The sequence below is a fragment of the Falco punctatus genome, assembly GCF_963210335.1.
Source record: "Falco punctatus genome assembly, chromosome: 14".
In the NCBI taxonomy this organism is placed as follows: domain Eukaryota; kingdom Metazoa; phylum Chordata; class Aves; order Falconiformes; family Falconidae; genus Falco; species Falco punctatus.
Genome location: NC_137594.1, coordinates 20,032,941 through 20,060,655, shown reverse-complemented (window position 1 = coordinate 20,060,655; position 27,715 = coordinate 20,032,941). Strand labels below are relative to the sequence as shown.

Genomic DNA, 27,715 nt, shown 5'->3' with positions numbered 1-27,715 from the left:
AGCTGTAAGTGATTACAGATGTCTTTTTACTGTTTTCTAGGAATGGATAGTAGATGTCTGTTAATATACTTTGTGTAGTATGTAACACATAGAATGTACATGCATTGAAATTTCCAAAGTGATTAAACCTCCTTTTTCTGTTATTTTCTGTATGTCTGGAGATATTTAGCAGCCTGGCTCATATCTCCTCTATTTCTGCTTGTTCCCTGTAGGAAATTTTTTGAGCTGGCGGCAATACTGAATTAATGGTTGCTGTTCCCATCTCCTTGTCACTCACACAATTGTGCCTGTACAATTGTTTCTTTGGCACATGTTGATCTGGAGAAGGGAGCAGTTCTGTCTGAAATTGTGGTGTGTGCTGTGGGTTGGTTGTTTTGGTGTGTTTTTTTGTTTTGTTTTGTTTTGGTTTTTTTTTAGTTTGGATTTTGTTGTTCTCTCACCCGTCTTACTGTGCAGCCATGGTCAGCTGAGCAGGTATGGGGCTGAAAAAGATTTCTGTGCTTGGTATGGGAGAGGTGAATTGAGTATCGCATGGAATCTGCTTGCTGGTCTCATAGAGATGTATGTTGCTATCTCTCAGAGAAAATGAGAACATTCTACAGCAAGGTCAGAGGCTTTTCCTGAGGCAGGGAAAATGCTAGAATGCTTCTCCCTATACAGCACACCCTGTCTCAGAGTATCTGAGGTGCCTTCATGCATGTGAAGGGATGGAGTTTCAGGGAGGATAGTCGTGAGAAATGATTTGGAGTCGTTCCACATGAAAGAACCTCTGAAGTGGATTACAGTGAAGTACAAAGGTTGTTTTTATAGTGTTTTTTTCAGCTGGCAATGACAAGTTACATTATGAAAGCTCCTAAGTGATGTGAGTTCCTAATTCCAATTTTTCAGAAGTGACTTGGCATCTAATTTATATAGGCATTCACCTACTGGATAGGTCTCAGTGTGGTGTGTGCCATCCAGAGGACCTCGTTACGAATGAGCAGAATGGGAGGGGGTTCTAGTAATTAGGAACTGCTTAGAATCATTACGTTAGTATTTACTTATGTATCTTATATAAACCTCCATTTCATCGTGCTGATGCGTTTTTTTTTTTCTTTGTGGTCTTGCATACAATTCATCCATTAATTGGTAATCATAGTAAAAAGTATTGAAGATGGAAAGAAATACATCACTGGTTTCACTTGAAAGCCGAAATGCCTGAAGGGCTAATGTCACAGAGCTATACTTTTCCTGGCATTAACAGGTTTTAAACGCTGTCTTATTTCACACTGGGCAAGCAGCACATTTGTGGCATTTGCTTTCCTGAATAAGTGTGCAAACAGCTGGCAATGTGCCTCTTAAATGTGGCTGGTTCAGGATTTCACAAATAGCGTTTTCAGTAAGATCCTGACATTTGTGTATTTTTCTCAAGTGTTGAAGAGGTTAGAATGGCAGGATTATATCTGTGTCAGTTTAGCTTTCTGTGAGAAACCCTTTTGCTTCCTGAAAGAGATCAGTCCCATTCAACATTGCAGCCAGCAGCCAGTTTGTCAGAGGAGGTAGAAAGAAGTTATGTGGGGAATATGATGCTATGAAATTTGTCCGATCCTCAGGACTTCACAGAGGCGGCATTTACTAAAGCATGTACTAAGAGCAGAAGGAAGAATAATGGTAAACCAAATTACTGAAAATGGCAAAGAGCTATTGCTAAAGGGTAAGTACTTCATATTGATATTAGTAACGACAAAGGATTATAGTGTTCAGAAACTATCGGTGTATCTTAACTGAAGAATAAAATCATTGTGCTTTCTGAAACACAGGATTAAATCCTTTGAGTTGTGCAGTGTTGGTCAACTTGATTGGTAAAGCTGTTCTCTAATCTAGTTTTGCAAAGTACAGTAGAAGTCTGATATAACTTCACGCGTGTTTATCTAGGGATAAATCAAAGATCTGTGCTTAATTGTACACTTAGGCTGCACCAGAGCACAGAATTAACTGTTGCATAGGGTGTTCTGTGGGAAGGCTTTGGCTGTTGCTTTTATGTAGAATACAAACAAGCGCAGCCTTTAAAACTGAACTGTTTCGGGGGAACTAATATATTATCAACAATAGACCTTTTTAATTTACTTTTTGGCAAACCTGTGCTTTGTGTCAATTTTGTAGATGCCAAAGCTGTCGCTGATTATAAATATATATGTGATGCAGTGGTGTAGTGTGTAATTAATTTTAAGTAGTACACCTTTTCTAGTCGGGTTAAGTTCAGTAAAACTCAAAACTTTAATGACAATGTCAGTCTAGCAGTGAAGTACATAATGTTACGTGTTAGTCTGAAATGATGAATGAACACACTATGATCTTAAAATACTCATGAATGCCGGTAGTTTGGCCTTTAAGCTGCAGTTTCTGGTGGAAGTGTGTGTCTGGATGCGGCATGGGGGAGTTCAGTGTCAGTGGAGCTGATAGTTTGAGCCAGTTTCAAGCGCAGAGGATCTCTTTGCTGTCTAAAAGCTATCCAGGTGTCTCTCCTCTCACATAGCCTTATTGTTGCGTGGGCTGTTATCTAGTGCAACTTCAGCCTTTATTTCCATAAAATACTGGGTCAGCCTGGAATTTGCAGCTCATGCGTCCTGCCACCCTCAGTGAAAAAGACCTGGTAGCCCAAGGTCTTCAAAGTGAACTGGCATTAACAAAATTTAGTTATTTCATTACCAACACCTAGTGTGCAGTGTGGATGAGTTGTATCAGATGCAATGCTATATTTCCTGTTTTTCCTAATTCTGATGTAAATATAATACTACTAATTAAAAAAAACAAAACCACCCTCCAACCCCCCCCAAAAAAAAACCCACCAAAACCAACCCAACAACCCAACCCACCACAAACAAACCACCAAAACCCACAAACAACTGAACACCTAAACCACCCCAAGCCTAAGATCTTAGTAAAGTTTTGGAAATATTTTAAGAACTGTTTTTTCTCAGCTTGGAATGTCACTGTCAATCTTCTGCTACTGCAAAATAGCGCAGTTCACATTTTCAGTTTTGAAAAAACTGAAGATTAAATCCAAAATCATGACTTTGTTTTTGCATGAAAAAAGTGCTTTGGAAAATAAGGACTGCTTTGTAGCTGAAGTGAAAATAAGTGTTTGTCATTGCCAGATTTGTGATGTCAGGTGCCTGTTCTGCTGCCATCAATGAGTTGGTAATCAGAATTTTCATTTCAGAAATGCTTCCTGTTTCTGGCTACCTGTGTGTTGTCCATGGAGAAACAAACATTTCTAATAGGCTGTCTTTTTTATTATTTTTAAATAAGTTCTCTACTTTGGCCTAAGGATTTTTACTAAGCAATTGAAAGTGTAATTTAAGAAAAGAATCAATATCTGATTTCTGTTTATGAAATTTATGGATAATGATATCTGCAAAAATACATTTGTAATCAAATCAGTTGTTGTAGTCTCCTGAATGAACCAAGAAAAAGGTTTCATAACAGTTCTGAGGGTGAGTAAGGGTTTTGTTTAGCCCAGCCACATGTGAGGAACCACATAAATAAAGTATGTAAGCGGATTTAGAATGTATTTGAAATCAAATTGTCATCTACGTGTTTCTCAAGTTATCTTAACCTGAGAGTCTGCTGATACCCTTCAACAATACTCTTGAATGCTTTGTTGCATTGAAGTGTGGAGATACCAGCGTTCTTGGAACTACTAGCAAAAGGCCAAGGAACTCGTTTAGGGTTTTCTGTTCTTCAGCAGTGCTCAGTTCTGCAAAACTTTACTGCTGGTGGCAATGAGAAAGCATGCTATCTGAACATAGCACGGCCTTTTTGGAGTTTTATCTCACAATACAAGTGCTCGGGAAAGCAGTATCGTTGTTAACATCTGGAAAGTGCTTTCTCAAGAACTGTGTTAGAACAGTTTCTTTTGTAGAAGCAAACAAACCAAAACCCCAAAGTGTAGTTAAAATGGACATGGACAGCTTTTTCTATTAAAACTTTACTCTTAAGGCTGTGAACAAGTGTCCTCAAAGATAATGTTGTGACTAATAAAGTTACCCAATTATGCAAGGAAGAAATATTCTGCCTGAAAAGAATTTCTGTTTGCAGCAATCCTGTTGTTCCTCTGACTTTTTTTTTTCCTCCCTATAGAATACCTATCTTGGGTGTAGTCATTTGCTTCTCGTCTTGTGAGAACAGGAAATGTAGCAAACCTATTTTGGTTTTTTGTGGTCAAAAAAATCAAACTGAATTCTGCCCTAATTACCAGTTGCGTAGAAAGTTGCAGAAGACCGTGACACATGAAAATCTGGAAAAGCATAAATAAATTGGAACGGAACTGGCTAGCTTTCAAAGTAGGATAAATTTTGCATACCTTAAACCATCCATAAATCAGGTTTTTGTTGAAGTTAGAGTCTCTTTAGAGGTAAGTTGCAGCAGGCCGAGATGTGTGTGAAGGAGAGGCACCGCAGGGATCAGCGAATTGAGCCATCCCTTAGTAAAAGGTGCGCCTACACGGTTAGTTGAATATAGCTGCCTCTGTTTAGATTGCTGAAATTAGCTTAAAGGAAGCCCATGCCAACTGCTTGGGTATCACCTCTAATTTCTAATCTTACATTCCAGTGTTATTGGTAGATGAAATATTACAAGTACAATTTTTATTTTTTTTAATAGTAAAAAAGTAAGAGTAAATAATGTTCTCTGTGCATGAAAATAGCTCAGTGTGTGTCCCTAGCTATCACAGGCTTTGTGGCCAGTGATGCTTGTAAAATAGTGTGTGAATAACAGAAAAAAGTGGTGTTAGCTCCTACACAGTCAATTTCATTACAGTTTGTTTTGTTTTTTTTTTTCTGTGGTGTACACAGAGGAGTCTGTACGTGCATGGCACAATTACAAGTGAGGTAGTAACCCATATGCTGCTCCAGAAATTCAAATACATTGAAGGGAGGAGTGTTGGGCTGTCCTTTGAGTTGGTTTTCTAGTAAATATCTGCTGTTTGTTAGTTACAGAGAGGTAAATAAACCAATGCATTTCTTTGTCAAGCCTAGCATTTCACTTCTAATTCCGGTTTGTGCTCTGGTTCACCCTAAAGTTCTTTAAAGATATTTAGGCCCTCAGTTAAGATTTAGCTCTTGATATTTCGGGCAGGGAGAACGATGGCAACTCTACATGCCATGGCCACAGGTTGTAGCCATATCTGGAGCTTTGTCCAGCATACCTGCCTAGCCAAGCATGTCTGAGGGTCTCTGCGTTCCTCTTGAGAGGCTTAGCATGGAGTAGGTACCCCACCAACTTGGTGTAATTATCTCAGGCATAAATGCTTGTGAAAGCCAAGCGGCGTAAGTTTGTTATCAAAGTTCAGCCCTCCTGGGAATCTTTATTTATTTTTTTTGAATATGTTTTAAGCCTTACCACAGCTCAGTTAGCATTACTCTGTTTTTCACTTGTTATCTGTGCTGTGTCCGTCTGGGCTTTCGGCATGCCCTAACTTGTCAGCTAGGTAGAGCCTCCCTAACAACTGGGTGGGCGTCTCTCTGAGTTAATCGTGTCCAAATGGAAAGATCTGAAGTTGTTGTAAGATGCGCTAATTTCCACTTACTGAACTGAACATGATGAAGTAGGGGAGTGGTGGTTTTCTTTAAAGGAGTTCAAAAACTGACAATAAAGGAGAATAAAACCTGGACAGGCTGAGTCATGCAGCCATTCCTGCCACCTTCTCACAGGGATGAGTATTCTCTTAGTAGTCTGGCTGAGCAGACTTTATCACTGTGAAGCTTCCTGGTCTTTCTTTCCAGTAGTCTCACTGTGCCTCATTGTTCAGCTTTTATTTATCCTCACTAATCTCTCTTTCTTATAGTTACTTTCTTATACGTGTTTTGTTTGTAATTCTCTCTAAATTCCGGTTTTCATCCCTCAAGTTACTGAAGAAAACACAATGGCTTGCACAAAAGACTTGCACTTGGCATGCTGAAGCAGCAGAACTGTGTCTCTCTGGCCTAATATTCTTCCAGAAGGAAAGCAGTGACATGAACACTGTCCTCTGTGTTACTAATCTTTTTTTCTTTTTCTTTTCTTTTTTTCTTGTAAAGTAAAGACAACATAAACTTTTTGGAGAACAACAAAATAAAACCAGTCAGTAGAATATCTGCTACAGTTTTGCCTTAGCCTTTTTTTTTGGCAATGAGATGAAAGTTAGGCAAAAGTTTGGACATCCATTTATTGCTTTTATTCTGTCTCCTGGGCTTGTGTGTTTGCGTGTGTGGGAGTATGCATGCTTAAGAGTTTTAGGTTTTGTACCGTGGACCATCTTTGATATTTTATGGAACTCAGGTGATCCACACGATGATGAACTTCGTTCTACAGACCTGTGTCCATACCTGAGTAGGGGAGCTCTAAAATGTTCAGGGAGCTGTGGTGGAGATGTTTAGATCAACTGTATAATTGTAGTGGTGGCCACAAATAGAATTCTTTGGTTTGGAAGAGAACTGGTAGCACTCAGAAATAAAATGCCTTAATTATTGAAAGATAACAAAGAATGAAAGAATGAGAAGAATGAAACAAGTGGAAAGGAAACATTAACCTACTTGGAATATAGCTTGCCTGTCTCAAAAATTGGGATTAATTAGGGACTAAGGCAAATAAATTATTCTCTGTTGCAGAGTATATAGCTCGCTCTTTAAGAAATGTTCCTTCCAAAACAATCTTGCATGAGGAAAACTAACACCACATAGCTACTGTCCAAGACCAAAGACTTGATAACTAAAAATGTGGAAAACTGTACGCATGTCACAAGATGGTGCTTGCCCAGGAGACTTCATGCTTCAGAATGTAAACTGTCCTCGTGTGAAGCTGGGGCAAGAATTCCCCGGAGTAGCTTTCCGAGGCCACCTCCGCTCTCTTCCAAAACTGATGGAGAAAACAAGCTCTTCCCATGCAAGTAAGTCTCTTTGAAGCTGCTGGTATTGCTCATTGGCAGATGGAATATACTAGACAAATCCTTTATTGCAGTATGTATTATATACTATGCTTTTTATTCTGTTTTATCAAAGTACATTTGTGGAGGAAATGGTCATCTGCCATAGTTTTTACTCATGAAATTGCAAACAGAATATGGAAAGAGGGAAAATGAGACGAACACTTTGACGATGTGATTTAGGATGTGTCTGAAAAGGAGATTGCACCAAATGTGCAGCTGTGATGAAGGTGGTTTTGGCTATCATTTAATTAGCGGTATTTAACTTAGCAGTGTAGTACTCCTCTTGAATCAGCACACATCTCTGCAGCACTCAGTTCTACATGTTGGTGAAGTTAAAATAGGGTATCACTGTAAAGAACTTGAATATGAACTTATGCTCCTTTGCTTCCTGTTGAAAGTGTTCAGTGCTTGAGGGGGATTTAATGCAGCGCTTCATTGGATTGGTAGAATCATACAGTTTGAAAATTCACTTTTTATTTTTGCATTGTCTGCAGTAATTAACAATCTGTATAGACTTTCAGGATAATGGAGCTAGTGCCGTGAATGTGGTAAAAAGCCAGCTGTATTTCTCTGTTACCTGAACTTCCTTTCCATCGAGAAGAAAACGTGCCCTAGCAATTGCAAAAACAATATTCTCTTTCCAATGACTAGTTGTACTGATTTTTCTATTGCAGTTTGCTTTGTGTGGGCTTCCTGTGTGCAGGAAGATTTATAGAGCAAGCTCACCAAGGAAAAGTCTTAATGGGAAGGAACTGGGTGATGCTTGAGGAAGCAAATGGAGAATGGAGAGGAGTTGGAAGTTGGAGGGGGGAGGGGAGGCGAGGGGAAGAGAGAGAGCACGCTTCTGAAGAGACCAATTGCGAAAAATTTACTGCAGTTAAAATGAAGATGCATATGAAAAATAATGCCAATTAACATGAAGATTCATCTTAAGTCACTGGTCTTTGTCAGGCTCAGAGGTGGTACAAAGTAACCTTTCTGAACTCTAAGGGTAGGTTATACCAATGCCGGTAATGAGAGGCTTTGTGTTTTGAAGGAGCAGAGCAATTTTCATCTTATATAAAAATCTGAGATTGAACGTACGAGTTATCTTGACAACGGTGTGATTTTATACATAAAAAGCATGAGAGTTTCTGTAAGCATTACAAGTAAAGGAATGCCCATTATACTTTTTTGAGGTAGTGGTAAGCTGCATCTGTAAGGTAAAGTTGCTGACGGAAGAGCAAGGAAAGCTAAGACAGCAAAGAACTGATTTCAAGATCACTCAGTGATTTAAACAACAACAAAGAAAATCACTTTGATTTTTTTTCCCCCAAACATTCAGTTACCAGAGCTAGTATATAGGAAATGAGAAAACAAAACAAAATTACTCATTAACTTGGCGGTGTTTGGTAAGTGCAATGATGAGAAGATAAGGTATAGACCAGAGTCTTGAAGAATCCAGTAGGCACTATTTCTGTGGATGTTGTCATTATCATTTGCAGCTGTGTCCAATTCAATGAGTAACAGCTGTATGGCCAATAATTCCATTTCCTCAGCAAAAATCGCAAATTTACTTCAACCACAGAAGGACAGAATGGACTGTGGCCTGGCTTATAATACATACTGCAATAAAATCGCTCCTGTCTGCGTCTCCCGCCAATATAGACCCAACAAATACAGCAAGCAAGTAGTTTTTGCGGCTTTTTAGTAAATATTTACCTTTGCTGAAGTTGATAACTATTTTGATGCTGTGTTGCTAAGCTTGCTGATGTTTTTCTCGTTGTGCACAAAATTCTACACCGTGCAGCGATGTGAACATCTCTTGCACGTTGGTGGGGTCAGCAGATCAGCTGAGCCCACTTGTGCAAGGCAGCTGCTCAGTAACGTGTTGGCGTTGTCAGAGCTGTGAGAAAAGCGACAGGCACGCAAGCACAGTAGACCGCTATCTGCAAATATTTTTGGTCAGCTAAGTGTTTACTTCCAGAAGCTTAAAAAGACCTCTGTTGCTTGTGAAGAATGTTTTTCCAACAGTTGTGTTCAAAACACTTGTCAGCAATTTCCAGCAAGTTGTGTTCCTTCCCCTGTGTGTTCCCTTCCTGTCAGTAAGAGTAGTACTGAACTTTCTCATCATTTTTTTGCTTGTAGCAATTACTTTTGTAACAGTGTGGCATATGCTGACCACTGGGTGTGGGGAGGAGTCTTCTCTTTGCCCGTTAGGTTCATTTTGGAAGTTGATTCAGATTGCAAAATGGAGAGGTACTTTCACTTCAGTTACATTAATTTAGTGCAGCCTTGTTGTTTACCTTAGTCACTGAAAATATGCACCAAAAAATCCAGCTGTTCAATATCTTGCTTTTTACGTATTCAGTGTACAGTACTACTTTTAACTTCCAGTATTTTCATTCGAGATAATAATTTTTTTTAAATTTTCAATTTCTTTAGTGCTTAATTTTTTTTTGTAAATGGAAAAAAAAGTATTCCTTGGATTAATCATTTTTTAAGGAGATACTCTTGGAGATCTCTTTAGTTTGTATTGGCTGAAAGAGCAGGGAGTGAAGAGTTACAGGCGAAAGAAAGGAATTTTTGTTTTTCAAGCAGAGTGTAACGGGAGTCATAGGTCTGAGAACTTCTGAATACTGCAATCAACTTCTTGCCTTTTTTTTTTTTTTCCTCCTCCAGAGTCATTTTACACTATAGTGCCCTTATGTGTTTTTGGTTTTGTGAGTTGGGTTTTTTTTGTTTGTTTGTTTGTTTTTGTTTTTTTTTTTTTTTGGTAAGCTACTACTTGTTACAAACAGCTCCACTGATCTTGGATGTAACTTTTTTTTAACATTGTTAATTGCATATGTGAATGCTTTGCTTTTGCTATACCTGATGTTAGGTTTTAACTTAAAAGCATAAAAGGAGTCTGAAGAATGCAGTCTAAATGTTCAAACTGCAATAAGGGTAAAGGCATCATGAAGTGAGCACGTTTGATGTCTAGGGTTAGTGGGCATAGTAAAAACCCAAACAACAGCAAAAAAACCAAGGGGGAGAGGGAAGGGCTTTGGTCAATTTTTACCTGTATTGTAATAACAGAATCTAGTCTTTGAATGCTCAGGGTTACTAAATCTACTTTATCTGTTTGAACATGCTGCTCTAAATTTGCGCTTAGTGTTAGTAGTGATTTGTAAGTGCATGAGAATTGACCTGTTGCTTGTCACTGTTCTATGTAAGAGATGGTTTTAAAAGGGAATGTTAGAGAATAATGGCACAGATAGTGTTATAGCTGTGAGAGTACCTGTAAATTTTCTTTGAGGTGATTTTTTTTTTTCTATGAAAATGGAGGATTAGAAATAACTCTATTTCTATTTCTAATACCAGAGTAACACCTCCAATATTGAGAATTTTGCATAACTTCAGACACTGAAAAGAAACAGATTCAGTTGTCCAAACAAATTTATTCCCTATGTTTTTTGTCAAGGTTACAAAGTCTGTCTTTCTGCACTTACCAAAACCTGCTTTTTTTTCTTTGTAGGTCATGGCAACCATAAGGAGAACAGTCCTTTTCTGAACAGTTCAGAAGCTGGCAAGGGAGGTGATTACTATGACAGAAATCTGGCCTTGTTTGAGGTAATTTCTGGTTTTTTTACTTCTAATGTGATTTGTGATCTTCCCAGATGGGAGGATTGAGCACATGGTATGAAGTGGAAGAGAGCATTGCAATGCTCCAGGCGGTGGGTCAGTACCCGAGGTGCCTGGTTCTCACTGCGGGATAGATCTAAAAGCCATTGGTATGGTCAAGGGTGTGTCTACAAAGTAAAAAAAAATAAAAAATTATGGCAACACAGGTGATCTGAAAATTTAAACGGTGAAGCTGTGGCACTGTGGGCTAATTGGTATGGAAAACAAGCATGGGCTTGTTTCCTGTGTTGAGAAGGGCTGTGTTATTCTGTAGGAAAGTGCCTAAATTCAGGTGCCCAGGCTAGCCTGGGTATCCTGCATTACAGCTACAGTGTATCAGTAACACCTGTTTCACTCCCATGTGCTTTTTTGTGGGTTTCTATCTGTTGTCTGAGAGACCAGTAGGCAGAGATACCCCGTGTGGTAGAAGAGCTCAGATATTGTGCCCACTTGGACTGTGAGGCAGAGGTACAACTGTTTGCACGTGGAAGCAGAGAGGACCAGGCTGCCATGTGGGAAGCCAGCTGGAGCCACACCAAGTCCAGCAGAATCCTCCTCTCCACCCTCACCTCACTGGCACTGCATTAAGTGCCAATATATTGTGGTGCATTAAGACCAATTATTAATTCTAAAATATTTAATTAAAAAAAAAATGTTTTCAGAAACTCAGGTGCTGCGGAGTGGCACAGAGTGTCAGTGTGTGGCTCTGCAGCTGCTTTCCAGCTGGGCTGCCTCTGAGTTACAGCTGCACAGCAATGCTGGCAACAGGCACCCCGTGTTTCCCATTCTGGGAACTCGGCATGGGGCAGCCTGAGCTGGCTGTACACCCTGCCAGGCTGGCGCCTGCAGAGTTCAGCTGTGTGGCGTAGAGCCTGGACAAGTACAACTGACCTGCTGCTAAATGGGAACTTACTGTGGAAATGCTGCAACCATGTTTGCAGGCGGTGTGGTAGAGCTGAAAGACTTGGAAGCATGGTGCCAGCTGGGCTGTCTCCTCCCTCCGAGGCACGGTAAATCTGTGGTCAGGTTAAACTCTCTTGTAGGTCATGGATTGCTGGTCATTTGTGGCTGCTGCTAGTCACACACCTGTCTCTTTCATGAGCAGTAACACAGCACCACAGCAGTTCTGCAGGCTCTTTCTGTGGTACTAAGGAGAGGGAGGAGTGTGCTGAAGGCCATGCTGCTCAACTGAACGGGAGGCGTATGTTGCCTCGACCTCTGCCTGGCAGGAGCTGTAATTAGGTTTTCAAAGATGTGAACTGCAGATCAGATCAGAGGACAGAGTAAGAAAAGGGGTGCTTGGCTCATGGCATCTGTTTAGCCATTTGGGGTCAGTTTCTGCATCAGGTACAAAGTACATAACGCTACTGATACTACCAGTAACTGTAACAAAAGATAGGATAAAACTCCAGATAGTGAAGTCTTTCTTAATTGGTTTGTATTTCCTGTGTAGAACATTGTTTCTGATTACCATGCACTACCTACTGTGCAATTAGATGTGTAACAAATGTTAACTCCAGAGAGAAAGGAGAAAGAATTTTTTTTGTTCTTTTTTTTCTCCTTGAACTTACCTTCAGCAAGAGAGGTTGACTGGAATGAATGTAAAGGTGTGAGGCCTCTGTAGTTGTGGCTTTTGGGATTTCAATCTAGAGCCACATGAATTAGATGACATAGTTTAAAAAATGTAATAAAATTATCAGAGTGCATGCATGCCTACAGTGACCACAGTTTAATCACTAAATCTCTGATTTGTTTGGCAACCTGACCTTTTAAAAAGTGTATCTGTTGATGTAAGCTGGCATTAGAGACACATGCAAGGTACACATTCATTTTCTTAGAGTCCCAAGGCTCAAACTTCTGGATTGTTCTAACTCATGCCTTTCAGTGCTTAAAGAGAAGGATGTACATGGTGCAGAGCTGTTGGTGTAACCTTTTCCTGTCAGGGTTGCCCTCCTCTCAGAAGATTACATCCTCTCATCAGTGGCTCAGACACAGTGAAATATTCTGTCATTCCCTGGATGATTCTTCTGTGTACTGCCCAGCAGCCTCGGGCATACCAAGGCAGACGTGACCCCAGCCACTCTTCATAAATGCTGTGAATTGCAGAAGCTGACTTGTCTTCTTCTTCCACAGGAAGAACTTGATATACGACCAAAAGTGTCATCTCTGCTTGGCAAGTTGGTCAACTACACAAATCTTACCCAAGGTGTTAAGGAACATGAAGAAGCTGAAAGTACTGATGGCTCGAAGAAGAAAGTATCAAAAGTAAGTAAAGATTCTCTCCGTGCCAGCTGATGGGCGGGATGATCGCCACTGTGATGGTTGGGGAGCTTGACTCCTTTCTGGTTTACCGTAACCTCTGTCAGGAGCCACACAGTGTGAAGAGGTAGCACAGAACTCTGTAGGTAACCAGATGTTGCCAAAGAATTGGGCAGATGTAGCGGTTAAGCAGTACAGTGCAGTTACGTACACTTGGTATGCATTCAGATAAGGAGGACAGGCTTTTAGTGGTGCATTGAATAAACAACAGAACACCCCCAACACCCCCCCTCCCCCCCCCAGTTTTTTCCTGGTGCTGTTTTAGTTGCCCAGCAGTATCTGACACATCTCTACAAGCCTGGTAGGTATGACACAGGATTTACAGGTGACAACACCCTTCTGGAGTGGTGGGTGGAGGTCAGATTGGACACCCTGGGGCAGCCGGAGTCATTCTGGTATTAGGCATTTCAGCAACTGCCTTCTGCCCCAAAGGATCAGCATTCAGATGGGTAGCCCATTTGGTCTGGCCTTGTAATAACTAGGGAGAAGGTGGGGTTTGATTGTTGGTAGTTAGATTTCTATCAGGAGAGTTATGTTCTAACTGCTCTCCTTACTGCTCTTGGCGGTCTGGCAAGTGTTTCACTTAACAATAAACCCTCAAGTGGTATGGTTGCATTTTATGGCACCTGCATACCTGTCAGTTTGCTTGGAAGTTCTGTCAAAACAAACTTTTCCAAAAAGCTAAGATAGCACTTGAATTCTGCAGATTTTATAGTACTTCCCTGTCAAAGTTTGAGCCGTTTCAGAAAGAGATGGCAGTGATAATGTTGAAAAACAGCACATTGTTCTCAAGGAGAATGGCTGTTACCCCATGCCGAATGCTGGATTCCAGCTCCCTTACACTCCAGTTCCTTACTCTGCATGGTTTTACACAGGGGGTTAACAAAGTCATTCAGTCAACACAGAGCTTGACATTCAATTTTATCTGAGACCACGTGCACTAAAGTGCTGTAACATTGTCGTTAATATGACATCATTACAAGAAGGGGTAAAGGTCATCTGGGTGCAGTAACTGCGTTCTGGTACTCTAAGCTTACATTAAAAAAGTGAAACATTTTAATTGTGAGTTTCTTTTGTGTGGTCCTTGGTATTACACTAATCACTGAGTCCATCCAAAGTTTTTGCCTTTGCATTACTAATATGAAATGTCAGCTGCATCTCTGTTTTGGCATGCTTTTGGTGGGAATAATGTCAGGCATCAGCTGTTAATATGGTGTTATTGCATATTCTAAAACAATTTTCAGCCTCTTACTATCAAAAGCAGATTGATTATTACCCTAACAAAGATAGAATGGAGGGGGATAGATGCAATAGGTACAGTCCTTACTATTTTGAGAAAGCTCTGATCACTTCTGCTGTTTATTTCCTTCGTAATTGCCTGACCAGAATACCTGGGTAAGATGCAGTCTAATCAGAAAGCTAGTCACCTACTTCCCTGCTGAAGAATTGGGAGAATTTGGTGATGGTCTGTAGTGTAAAATTTTTTAAAGTAAAGGTGATAGAGCTTTGTAGGGTGAAAATGGGGCAAACGACAGGAAACAAACAAGACATTTTAAAGCCCTGGTAGCGTAATATGTAAGGTATGGGTTTAATATTTCTACATCTTGGTATGATTTCTTCAAACGCATATTTTCCAACTGTTCAGCACCATAAAAAAGGGCTGTTGTCCTTGTTAAAGCTATGCTTCTATGGCAGAGTAGACTTTGGGCTTAATACGTGGGTAGTCCTGAATTACGCTTTCCCGTGTCCCAGAAATGTGTGTTTGCAGACTTCTCAGATGTTTTTTGTAGACTGGGCTGGGTAACCACTCCAAAAGTGACAATATCAATCTGTGTTAATATCTCTATATTTTCTGTGTAAACACTGCAGCTTCCTTAAGTGAATCTTGGCCGAGCATGTCTGTCACTGGGATAAATTACCTCAGCTGCAAAATCGTAACTGTAGTTTGCAGTATTTCTCCCTCTCTTTCCATAAGCAATATGTAATTTTAAGTATCTTTTAGCATATAAGAAGGTTGAATATGACCTTGGTCAATAATTATGAACATTAAAACCAGGAAATTCAAAAGCAGTAACTGCACAACGCTATGGATTGAAGGTATCCGGACACCGTGCAAATGGGATTCTTCTACATATTTGCTTTTGATCGTCTTTGAAGCATAAATCAATGCGCTGCTGTTACTTTACCCTTCCCGTTTGACCATTAGCACGGAAGCATGAATATCCACCCCAGCACGACAGCAGGTTCTTTTTAAGTGCCGGCATTGTTAACTGACTCACTGCTGAGTGCGGTACTGGGTGCACTCAGCAAATAGGTACCCAGCCAGCGTGACAGCAGGTGAGCTGCTCGTCCTGATGTGTCACTGACTGGAACTGGCATCTCATAGACAAGAACTGGAGCAAGGAGGGTGAGCAGACTCTAGACCTGGTATTCAAAAACGGTATGAAGAAAGCAGCTCTTTCAGTAAATGACTAATAAAATGCTCCATCCGAACAGGTAGGGCAGGTCTCTCAGTGAATACCTTTTCATGACCTAGCACACCCTCGCCCACCAAATCATGTCCCTTCAAGTGACAGAAATCCCCACCCAAAACCAAACCAACAAAAAACCCAAACCAACCAAAACCACACACAGACAAAAAAAGAGATGAGGCAGTTGTGTGTACATGAAGTGATCAAATCTCTGAGGGGCAGGTATCGAAAAAATGAGATCTTTATTTGGAAGTTTAAGCTCAAAGGCCTAGGGAATGATGTGCTTTAGCTTGTGGGGATCATTGTTGTCAGCACCTGCTCTCTACAGTGACAAGACCAAAAGAGACCTGAACATTTCCACAAGCTCTGGAAAACACATTACATGGCTATCCCCCTTCTAATCTCTTGGAGCAATTGTTGCAGAGTTTGTGGCAGATGCAAATGAAGATAAGGACAGTTTCAGTGCAAAACAGCTTAGTATAAATATACTTCCCTGTTTCAGCATTCCCATTAAAGATTTTTGATAGTGGCATTCTGTATTAGATACACATCAGACAAAATTGATGCTACTTCCATGTAATAGGGTAGAAACTGGGTTGCTTTTTATCTTTTCTATATACAGTTTTGTATTAAAGCACTTAATGTTTATGGTGCTGTAAAAATATCCCCTTCTCATGATGGAAAAAATTAGATTAACTATTTTAGTTTGTGTATCTTCAATAAGGCAGTTCATTTCTGTGCTGCTCTCTGTCCTCATGCTACAGAGCAACCGTAAGAGCTGTCATTACTGATCAATGTCCCTGAGCCCTGCAGCCAAGTGCTTTGATAACCTATCACGCTGGCACAATGGAAACGGTGTCCTTCAGACTCAGATCAATATTTGTATCAATTATGTGTCTGCAGCTGATTAAAGTGAATCTGCATCACTGACATTTAGGCTGGTTTCGAGATTTTTCAGTCCCTTCTTATCTAAACCAGCGTTCTTCATAATGTCTTTGTGTTTTATTTCCTTTGTGCAGCACGGGGTGTTACCTTTTTTTCATTTGGTACTGTTGAGACTGAACAGAACATCCTTATTTCAGATTGCGTTCCCTTGAGACTTCAGCACTGGTTTAGTGTCACTTACCGTAAGATGCTATAAAAAAGGGTCAAGTCGCTGCAGCTTACTGGTGTTAAATCTTTCTGTGAACAAGCCTGGTTCAAGTAGTGTTTGTGGATCATTCTTTCATACCCGTATTTTTATTTCTGCAGGCTAGGAAAATCCAGAGTAAATGCTTATGCCTGAGGTACACTTAGTAATGCTGTGGCATGGGTTTTGTCTATGGGCAGGCGCTTACGCACTGCCAAGGCTGCGCTGCTCTGCAGTAGTCTCAGCTGTCTAGCTCGTGCACAATTTCTCTTCCCCTGTGGCTGGAGTTAGCGCGTAACTGGATCTGCACGAGAGGCCACTGCAGAGGGAAGGGGAGGATATGATGAACACGGGAGCAAAGCTGCAGGGACCACGCAGGGCAGAAGATAGGGAAGAGCTGAGCTCAGGTGAATTCTTGTGCGAAGGAGGCAGGTGTTGGGAGGTGAGGTTTCAGCCTGCCCTTTACACACCCGCTTTGATAGTGTTTGGAAGACCGTTGTATCAAATACATGACTGTGCTCCACTTGCTTCTCCTGTGTAGGAGCAGTAGGTTGGGCTTTTTTCCTTTTCCCAGATGCCAGTTGTGACAAACTCTTAGAAACACCCTTACCTCTGAGGCACCCACACATCTGATAAATTCACTTGACGCTGGCTGCTGGGTTCAGAGGTGTTGAGAGGGAGTGACTGACAGGTGAGTGGTCAGATAGATGCTAAAATTATGTGGAATGTCTCTTTAAGAAGGGCAAAGAGTACATCAGTGTGACGGTGGGAAGCCCTTAGGCAGGGCAAGATCTGCCCAGTGCCAGACTACACCATTTAGTCCTTTGTCAGTGTTTATGCAGTTGGGGACATGAGGTGAATCAGATGAGGGTGTTAGCATCAAAAGTATCTGAACCTTCCCTTCTCCAGGAAGCAGGTACACTACTCTGAGAAGGTCCTCCTTTGCTGTAGCACTGGAGCAACTAATTTACAAATCCTTACCTTACCCTGATCAGGACACTTATGTCCAGATGTCATTTCTAGATCAGAAGGCGACAGTTCCTTTGGTCCTTAGGCGTAACCTCGGCAAAGCCGATCAGGTTTGCTCTGCGGGTTGGTAATTTCTGTACAACTGGCAGGTGATGTTTCAGGGATATTTGTGCTGTGGCAGTGGGACAGCCGAGTAACAGCTCTCTGGCCCCGTGCTGGTGGGTCTCGCAGGGTGAGGCTGCTGCAGACTGTCACCCCCCGGTTCTGTTGTCCAGGTCACTTCAGGTGGTTCACCCGAGTTGGAGGGTGGACGGGGAAGGTCTGGGTGACCTGAGCTAGCTTGAGTCACACAAGGAATTCAGAGCTGACTTCCTGGCATTCCTAACAAAGAACTGTTCAGCTCATGTTCTCTTAGGCACAGTTTTCTTTCATCTCCGGCAGGGCAGATTCCTAATGCAGGTGGGGACGTTTTGAACTCTAACATGTAGTTGCAAGTTGAAGCACTTAAATTCCTGGGTTGCTTATTTTGACCTGGTGATCTTATGACCATTTCATTCTTCCAGGATTTTGCTTTGTGTAATAAAATATACTCTTGATTTAACCTTAGGTAACTAAATTCTTCCATAGTGAAGAGAGGGTGAGAATAAAGTTTTTGACAGCTGTTTTACTGCTTACAGAGTAATATGCTTGTCTTAAGTACTTTTGCTTTTGTTTCATGAATAATTTATCTGTAAGGGTGCATGTAATCTGTTTATTTTTGCGTTTAGTTAATGCCCTGTGGAAGCAAGTATGAGCAAGTGTGGTCACCTCCCTATAATATCCTTCTCATTTAGATGGTTGTTCATGGGTTTCTTTAAATGCTGTCTATCTGTAATATGTTTTGGAATTTTTATTTATAGAAAGTTTATATAGAGTAATTATAGAAAGGTTTATTTATAGAAAGAGGTATGAAAAGAGACGAGCCTTTGAGAAGTTACACTCTCTATTCCCACTATGTTTCAGCCCTTTGGATAATTTGAAATGCAAAAGAAAACCTCAGAAATTAAAAAGCAATGAAATGCCTTAGCAGGAAACCACAGAGATTCGGGACTGCTGATGCCAGGTGTGCCAGCGCAGGGAACGCTTCTGTATTCCCTGAACTAACCCCCTACCAGTGGCGTTCTGATAGCAGTGTTTTGGGTCTGGCTGTCCTCGGACCATCACTGTTAGGGCAAAGGAGAATTCTACAGGATACTACGTTGAATGCCAGTCTTGTGCAGTTCCTGTGAAGTCACGTAATTAAGTTGTATTTTCTTGGTCACTGTCAAAAGTAATTCAGAGTCTGATGCGAACATTAAACATCAGAAAAGTTAGAATAATGAGTTTTAGGTGGTATATATAATGTGGAAGAAAATACATTATTTATGTCTCCAGACTGCTTCCAAATGTGTATTACAACCATAAAAGTAAGTTTTCCATGAAACTAACCTGTAAACTCTGGGGAATAGGGTGGCATCTACCTTACTTGCGGTCTGCAGCACTCTGCAGGCTGCATACTAGAAATTCTGTGGTTCTACAATAAAACAAATACATATATGTTCTGTTGTTACTAATTGGTGTTAAATGCCGAGTATAATTACTTCAAATGTGAAGAGGTGATAGGGTCAGCATTTTGTTCAGAAATTCGTGGGTTTGGAGCTTGCTTCATGTTTTGTGGAAGTCCAGCACAATAGTATTGTTGCGTGCCTACCCAATGTTTCCCAGTTTTCTACCATTTGAAAAATGGAGGTTGTAGGTGTTTTTTAGTTGTGCTTTGAATCATTCTAGTTAATGAATGTCCATGATATTTTTTTTTTCAGTCACCCAGCATGGGCACCCTGATGGGGGTGTATTTACCATGCATGCAGAATATCTTCGGGGTTATTCTCTTCCTTCGGCTGACTTGGATGGTAGGAATGGCTGGAGTTCTTCAGTCGTTCCTGATCGTATTACTTTGCTGCTGTTGTGTAAGTATATAGGTAAAATAATAACGTGATGTAACCTCTGTGAAACAGTTGAGAAGCTTGGAGAGGCTGCATTGTAGATGCATGTGTAAAGAAAAGCCAGCTTTATGCTAGACGCTTCTATGTTTGCAGCCATGTGATTTTGGGTTTTTCCTCATTTTTTTCTTTTTTCTTTGCTAGTATTTCTAAACTGCCAAACTGTATCTAGTGTAGATATAGTCTTACAAATAGTGTTTGTTTAGCAAACAGCTGTTTTCTGTGCCTATGCCAGCGCATGGCTGCCTCCTTTGCTGGACTAGCCAGTGGTGGAATTTCAGCTCTGCAGATGGAGGGCCACCTGCCTTCTTCTATCTTGCTTTGTCTGCAGACATCCATTACTTGACCTGATAAAGCGGCGGTCATTTCAAGCAGAATTCTCAACAGCTTGATGATGAAACTCCTGCTACCCTTGTTTTCTTTTAGATAATGACTTGTCAAGGTGGAATAAATAGAAACATTGTATCCTATATGCAGCGGCAGCTTTACTTTATCAAGAAATAAGTTACTTTTTAAAAAATGACATTGACACAATTGTTTTCTTTTCCTTGTTTTCCCCAGACTATGCTTACAACCATATCAATGAGTGCTATTGCCACCAATGGTGTTGTTCCGGGTAAGTGTAATTAGCAAACTTCTAATTTGTGTTTAAGAAGAAAAAAAAATATGTTATAAGCTGTTAATGTGGTTTTATTCCAGATAAATTTTTTTAAGCCAAGATACAAAGCCTGAACTCACATTAGTGTTTCTTCTTTGTGTCAACTAGTCTAACTATTAATTTATTTGGTTTTTAGTTCCCCCTTTGCTAACAAAAAGATACTTCAATTGAACCCCTAAAAAGCAGATATACAGTGTATAATTTTGTTGTATTCTTGTTGTGAAATTTTGCAATTTATAATAAATAAATGATAATTTTACTCTCATTTTTCTTGTTTCGTAGCTGGTGGCTCCTATTTCATGATATCCAGGTCGTTGGGCCCAGAGTTTGGTGGAGCTGTAGGGCTGTGCTTTTATTTGGGAACAACATTTGCAGGAGCAATGTATATCCTTGGTGCCATTGAGATTTTATTGGTGAGTAGTGCCAGAGTAGTCCTGCTTTTAAGGCAAATAGCATATAGAAAATACCCCACCTATATATAACAAAATAAAAAATAAATAAGGAAGTAGTATTCAATCAAAGACACAAGCTCATCGTTGCTAAAGATGGCTCAGTTGCACTAGTGAAACAGAATGGGCTGTTACGTTATCCCTTGACTTTTCCTCTAAACTGAAGGTTCCTGGTGAAAAGCATGTTGCAAATTGGAAAGCAGTTTACATTTCTAGTATAGGTACAATATCGCTGCAGTAATATAGACAGAGTCCTGTTCCTGTGTCCCTTCAGCTTGCTTTTTCTTCTTCTTTCAGACATACATTGTGCCACAAGCAGCAATCTTTCATCCATCCGGGGCACATGATGCATCCAGTGCTATGCTGAACAACATGAGGGTGTATGGCACTGTGTTCCTCATCCTGATGGCAGTGGTGGTCTTTGTAGGCGTGAAATACGTTAACAAATTTGCCTCCCTCTTCTTGGCCTGCGTAGTAATATCCATCCTGTCCATTTATGCTGGAGCTATCAAGTCCATCTTTGATCCACCTGCATTTCCGTGAGTAATATTTCTGGATGGGGACATAGCTTTGCCTACGTGTCTGGAACGTGGGGTTCAATGGAAGTTACTCAAATCTTGTGCCTAATATGTTATCAAGCTACCTTTTTTGTGAATTACTTCAGATTTTTTTTAAGCTGTTTGTAGTGACAGCGGTAGTATTCCGCATAAGCTCTTGGAATAGCAGTTTCTTAGGGTAAAATGAATGTATTATTACATTGTTTAACTGTTTGGGTAAAATGAAGTCTCGTGGTGAGTATACAGATTGATGGAGGCTGATGTTTCTCTGCTTCCTGCAAAGACAATCCAGTATCTTAGCCTAAGGCCGTTGAATTAAGCCAGCATAAGTCTTGCTAAAATTTGTTTAAGGCAGTTAGTAGGAAGCAGTTTGGCAGGTCCATTTTCCCCGGGCCAGTCAGACATGATGTGCTGCTTTTGCGGTTGGAAAGTGGTGGTGTGATGCAGCTGCTTGCTGAGAAATAGGACATCTCTTGGGAATGTGGGAGGCGAGGGGGGAGGCGTGCTGAGGCTCCAGCAAAGCCTCCCCTTGCTCTGAGAGCAGGTTAGCCTGCCGTATGGGTAGTGGTGCTCTGAACACGACACATGCTTCTTGGCGTGTTGGCAGTTCAACATGTAATATGGTTGCTTAAATTCTGAGCTGGAGCAGCAATAACACAAATACATGTGTTTTACCAGAAATGCAAACAGTAGTTCCTGATACTGCTGACAAGAGATGAATGGAATGGAAATAGAGGAGTTGAGTCTGCATAATTGTTCACAACTTAAAATACTGTGACCATAACTAAGTACTTGCAACCCTCAAGTGCTCCCTTTAGATGTTTATTATAATGTTTTACAACAGTGGCAGGTTTACAGCAGTAAAAATAAAACGGTGCCTCTACCTCCCCCTCATTATCTCTTGGGCTGTTCTTGAATGTGCTCCCCGTCTTTCTTAGCTGAGCTGTACTCCTTTTTCTTCTCCTGAAATAACTAGATGTTATATTTATTCTTATATTTTCTTATTCTTATTCTGGAGGGGAAGGCTTCTCTGAAGTTACAGTTCACAGGCCTGCAAACCCTACAAAAATGGCCCAGTCTCTTCCATTTCCACGACTTTAGTGATTGAGAACACCTGTGGAAAAGTTACACTTACTAAAATGGAGGAATTTTTTTTTCCTGTGAGTGTTTTCGGGCCCTGGGAAGAGAAGCTGAATGAACTGTTAGTGGCAGCAAGCTGTTAGGCTATACCACCATGTCTGGTGGAATCGTCCTTGGAGAAGTGGATTAAAATTTTCAGTGCCGCAATAAACTGTTTGTGGTTAGGTGAAACACAACAGGCACTGGAGGATTTTAGCAACTATGCATATTTATCTTCAGTTTATCAAAGAAGCAGCTTTGCTTGTTGTGATTGAAATGTATATTCCTAATTCTGAAGCTAAAATGTCAGGTTATTTGAATACTACTGTACAGAAACTGGGATAATGCAATTCCAAATATCTTTAGATATTCTAAATATCCAGTAATTTGAATGCTGGTATTCTTCAGATCTCTTCCAGTCCAGTAGTTCTGTTAAACTGAGGGGAGAGTGGCCTAATCTTTATTTTTCATTGTTCAAGGTAAATGTACCAAATTCAATAAATAACACTGATATAGCTTTTTATACCTCTCCTAAAATTGTTGGAAAAGTAGCTTTATACTTCGGACCCTTAAAAGAAACATACACAGTCTTTGTCCTGCTGCCACCACCTTTTCGAAGCTGAGGAATGATGTAGCAGACTAGAGGCACTTGAAGTTTCCATGTTAAGAAAGAGGAATTACGGAGAAGGGGGAATTTCAGTTTCTCGGTACCATATAATAGTGCTGGTTTGCGTATTTCCCTTCCAGGATTTGCATGTTGGGCAACAGGACTTTGTCAAGAGATCAGTTTGATGTTTGTGCCAAAACCATAGTGAAGGATAACATTACTGTGGCCTCTAAGCTTTGGGAGCTCTTCTGCCACAGTACGAACTTAACCACTGAGCACTGTGATGAATATTTCCTAATGAACAATGTCTCCGAGATAGCAGGAATTCCAGGAGCTGCTAGTGGCATTTTAAAAGGTATGATAGATTTTTTTTGTTTTTCCCTTAAAGAGGAGGCATGCTGAGCAGTTGAAATAAGTTGAACTGTTCCCTGCTGGTTAAGAAAGAGGGACTGAAGAAATGTAATTACAGTGAAGAAAATTATCTTCAACAGTGAAAACCAAGTGTTAGGATTTTTAAAAAGAGGAGATGGCACTTCTGTCCTGATACAGTGCTTGTCTGCTGTAGAATTGATTAAATTTGCTGTGTACATCTCATAATTTCAGCAGAAAATCAGCTATAATTATGATCTATACCAATATGAGTAAGTTGTTAATATTTTTCAAAACTCTGTGTGTCTGTGACTCACTGTTTTGGACAGGTTAAGATTACGTCCTGAAAGATAAGAGCACTTGTATAAAAATAGTGTGCTTCTTTCTTTGCCCACTCTTGAATATAATATCATTGAAAAGTGTTCACAATTGAAATGAACTCCAGAGAACAGTTGCTTTGTGCCAGTGCCGAGTGCCCAAGGTTCTCATTTTCACAGAAACCACGTTTCTAAAATGGATTCAGCATTTATTAGTGAAATTTCAAATGCCAACCACATAATTCTGTAGTTCTTCCACTGTCTAAAGGACAAATCTGTTTACATCTAGAAAGCTCATCAGTATTGCTGCTTTGGGCTCTCAGAGCTACTGTGTGTGGGTGTGGTGGTTCGTTAAAAATATGTAGTGTATTTCTTGGGGTTAAAACAGGTATGAAGTTAAAGTTACATTTAGTAATATTAAAGGGTAAGAAATGCTTGGACTTTGTAGGCTGTTAATATGTATCTGTTGTTTTTGTTACGGATTCCCTTGAAAGCATGCAATGTAATTTTTCTTTCATGTAACTTGTATATGTCTTTATTTGTGTTGATCGTTGAACTGCATTTGTAATCTTCAGTTGTAGACTCGTTATAATGAGAACAGGTTTGAACTGAAACATGCTTTTCTTTTCTGTGGTGTGATAATAACATTGAAGACAACTTATGGAGCAATTATTTGGAGAAAGGAGAGATACTGGAGAAAGCACATCACCCATCTGTTGATGTAGCAGGCCAGAAGAACAACCTCCATCTATATGTGCTTTCAGATATAGCTACTTCATTCATGGTGCTGGTTGGCATCTTCTTCCCTTCGGTGACTGGTGAGAATACTGGGACAGAAGGGCGTCTCGGGTCTCTGAACTTTCTTCTCCCATGATCTTATGTTCAAAATATATTTTCAGGTATCATGGCTGGCTCAAACAGATCAGGGGACCTCAAAGATGCACAGAAATCCATTCCTGTTGGAACAATTCTTGCTATTGTCACCACATCGCTAGTCTGTATCCTTTTAAAATTAGTAGAGTCCTGACATGTTGTAAGTGGCTCGGATGAATGGCTGTGTATCTGATTGTGGAACTGCTTTCAGGTGACTGAATTATCGGTGTGAGTATGATTGGTCAATGGAAGAAAAACAGTCCTTGAGCTGAAAGTATTGGAATTATTATCTTGTTGTTTTCCATCCCATTTTTTGTTTTGTTCTTTTGCATTGCCATTGCTTTTCTTTGCTATGCAGCGGTCTATAGCTTTTCAGGCTGGTGGAATATAGGTACATGTTTTTTAGGATGCAGCGAGTCGACTGTGAAGATGAGGGAAGGCTTTAAAGGGGAGAGATGATAAATCTCAGTTCCTTGGAGCAAAAAAAAGTGCCTTTTAACTTGGGTGAGATGAAGGAGTATAGACGTTCTTGAACATTTTAGGGCAAGATAAACCGAATTTAGAAATGAGACTAGATGTTCCCCAAGTGGGTTTTTTTTTGGAAGTGGGGGAAGGTTCATGTGTAGAGGTAGCTGCTCACCAATGAATTTGTGTATTATTTTTTTTTAAGTCAGTGAAATAAGATCATTTAACCTCAGCTTACAGGACTGTATTTTTTTTCCCCTTGGTTTCTAATACATGCATCTGATTTAATGCGATTTAATGATTCTTAGACACATCCCCAGCTGGCACGCCTGGCAGTGTTACACGCACTGTGCTCAGTAGTGAGCACCGTGTAGCTGTCAATGAGTCATGGTTTCCTGCCTGTTTCCACTGAGTCTGGAGCATTTAATGTGCAGAATATGACCATGTTCCTCATAACAGATTTCTGGGTGCTGAGTGTGCACTCAGAGAAACAGTCTTCATCCCAGTTGAAGTTGCTGGGTTTTGTATGTCGTTCAGGGCTTAGGACCACAGGAGCTTTGCTCGGGAAAGACTCTTCATCTCTTCTCTGCTGCTAGAGAAGAGATGAAGCCAAGGTCTTTCAGCTACATCTCGCTGTTGGGGTCCTAACTACAATTTCTCAACCTAGGAGATTGAACGCCTTTTGCCTTTTTTTTTTTCTTTCCTTTTAATATGAGCAAGGACTTCAAGACTTCTTTGTAAGAGCTTTCTGAATAAATCCCACCCAAAAAGGACAGCTGGCCGAGATGGTGACTGTCCAGGCAATTCTGCTGTTTCAAAGCTGGTTTTTGCCAAAACTTGTCAAGCTATAAATCGGGATCCTAGCTCTCTTGTCCCAGCTTCTTAGCACAGCCTTTTCCAGATGTGGCTTTGGGAACTGTCCCTGTACCAAGAAGTCTTCATTTCCTATGAATGTAATAAATCTATATTGAAACAGGCCACAGACGTAACCCCCAGTTCTGGTGTTGAAATATTTACAGTTCAGAGCTTGTTTGGTGGTGGGTGACTTTCTGTGTAGGTATTTGTATGCCACCCAGTGGAAGGCTGACACCGTAATGTCTAGGAGTGGTCCATGTTTCCTCCTCTTCGTATTTTACAATTGCACTTCAGGGGTGGAGTTCAGGATTTAACCATTCATGGAAACTTAAATCACAAGATCAAAAAATTTACTTGAATGCCAGATCCAAAAAACCTGGAGTATTTTGTGCTCCCCAATGCAGAAGTAGTACAGTAGAATAACAAACCCCATATTCAAGGACTCGCTGGTGATGTGAATGCCATCAGAGACCACAAAACGAGGTGGTGCGGTGTAATGGTTTGCTATTTGTCCAAAAGGTTTTCAGATGCAGGAGAAGGAGAGAGAAAAGGATGGTATTTAAATGTCGGTTTCTGTTTTATACTAGCAGATTAAATAGATGTTTACATAGGAAAATATTTCTGTGAAGTTACCTCCTTTATCGTAAAGTTTAAACCTGTGTTTTTTCAAAAATTGAAACTTAGAATTATTATAGTTATTATAATAACTTTGTCACTTTAATGTTAGAAGGTATACATGTTTATTTACTCGCCAGCTTTACCAGGTACTTAGGGAGGTGCTGCAGTGTAAATACTGTAGGACAGAGGCACATCCTGAACTTCCCACAACACTTTCTATGGTTGTTTTCATCTGCCGTGTCTAAAGAAATCCAGCTTCCTTAGCACAGCCTGCACTCCAGACTTCAGCTGTGTGTTATTATTTGGAGCCTGCATAGAAGGCGTAGTCCTGAGAGATAAGTAAGTTTTACTGCTTTGATACTCTCCTTTCTTTTTCTTTTTTGCAGGGAAGGTGTGCTCTTTCCCATCTCACCCCTCTCACTCTGTTTTTCTTTTTTCTTTTTTTCTTTTCCTTGTAACTTTTACTTCTGGGTGCCTTTTAAATCATATTTGTATGTAAATTATAAACAATGTTTTGGGTACCTTCTTGTATTTGATTTGGGAATTTCTGGCATTGCTCCCTCAGATCTTCCATCCTATATCTTAGTTCCTGCATCTTTCTAGGTGAAAGTGGAAAATGATGTTGTGATAATAAGAATTTTATGATATATAATAAAAAAAAAGTTGTTGAATTGTTGAAATCAGGCTGCAGACACTTCCTATCTGTGTATCAAAAGGAAATCTGATTGTTCACAACTTTCTATATTTCCTAATCAAGAAAATACATAATATTTAAATGGTATCTTAAACCTGACCAAAACCTCCAAACTTTACTGTCAAAATACTTCTCGGACTAGGAATGTCTCACTGTTCCTCTCTGCAGGTACGGCGATGCAGTGAACAAGAACTTGGTGGTGGGCACCCTTTCGTGGCCCTCGCCATGGGTCATTGTCATAGGCTCCTTCTTCTCCACCTGCGGAGCAGGTCTGCAGAGCCTTACGGGAGCCCCTCGGCTGCTGCAGGCCATAGCAAAGGACAACATCATTCCTTTCCTCTGGGTTCGTACATCTTCAAAATAATATTTCTTTTTTTTAAAAAAAAGATTCTGTGTATAGTAACTAGCTGTTTGACTTCATGCCCTTGCAAATCAGATTTATTTTCTCTAGTTTGCCCAACATTGAAGTGAAGGTCAGTATTTTTTATTTTAATGCTTTGTTTTCTTTTCTTAAAAACTAGGACTATTTTTAAAGGAGTTTGAATAGACACATATGGTCATTTTATGAAGAAGTCTAACATCTAATTCTGCGAAGCATAGAAAACCATTAGAATAATTTTCCTTGCTCTAGAGAAGG

General features: G+C 40.3%; 1 protein-coding gene across 10 annotated transcripts in view; it reads left to right on the top strand.

Annotated features, from left to right (window-relative positions):
* Window positions 1-27,715, top strand: part of SLC12A4 (solute carrier family 12 member 4) — a 58,266-nt gene that overhangs the window by 18,400 nt on the left and 12,151 nt on the right. For 4 of the 10 annotated variants that reach the window (XM_080364746.1, XM_080364749.1, XM_080364750.1 and 1 more), the window contains 12 exons: window positions 6,630-6,907; window positions 10,446-10,540; window positions 12,725-12,856; window positions 19,318-19,464; window positions 20,059-20,113; window positions 20,438-20,568; window positions 20,902-21,143; window positions 23,028-23,242; window positions 24,227-24,391; window positions 24,473-24,571; window positions 26,666-26,723; window positions 27,247-27,421. In XM_080364746.1, coding sequence (XP_080220872.1) covers window positions 6,736-6,907; window positions 10,446-10,540; window positions 12,725-12,856; window positions 19,318-19,464; window positions 20,059-20,113; window positions 20,438-20,568; window positions 20,902-21,143; window positions 23,028-23,242; window positions 24,227-24,391; window positions 24,473-24,571; window positions 26,666-26,723; window positions 27,247-27,421 — 1,686 coding nt within the window. In that variant the 5' untranslated portion in view covers window positions 6,630-6,735. Of the gene's footprint in view, window positions 1-1,592; window positions 1,694-6,629; window positions 6,908-10,445; window positions 10,541-12,724; window positions 12,857-18,562; window positions 18,582-18,654; window positions 18,754-19,317; window positions 19,465-20,058; window positions 20,114-20,437; window positions 20,569-20,901; window positions 21,144-23,027; window positions 23,243-24,226; window positions 24,392-24,472; window positions 24,572-26,665; window positions 26,724-27,246; window positions 27,422-27,715 lie in introns of those variants that run through there. The other 6 variants (XR_013923637.1, XM_080364744.1, XM_080364751.1 and 3 more) reach the window with 4 other exon arrangements.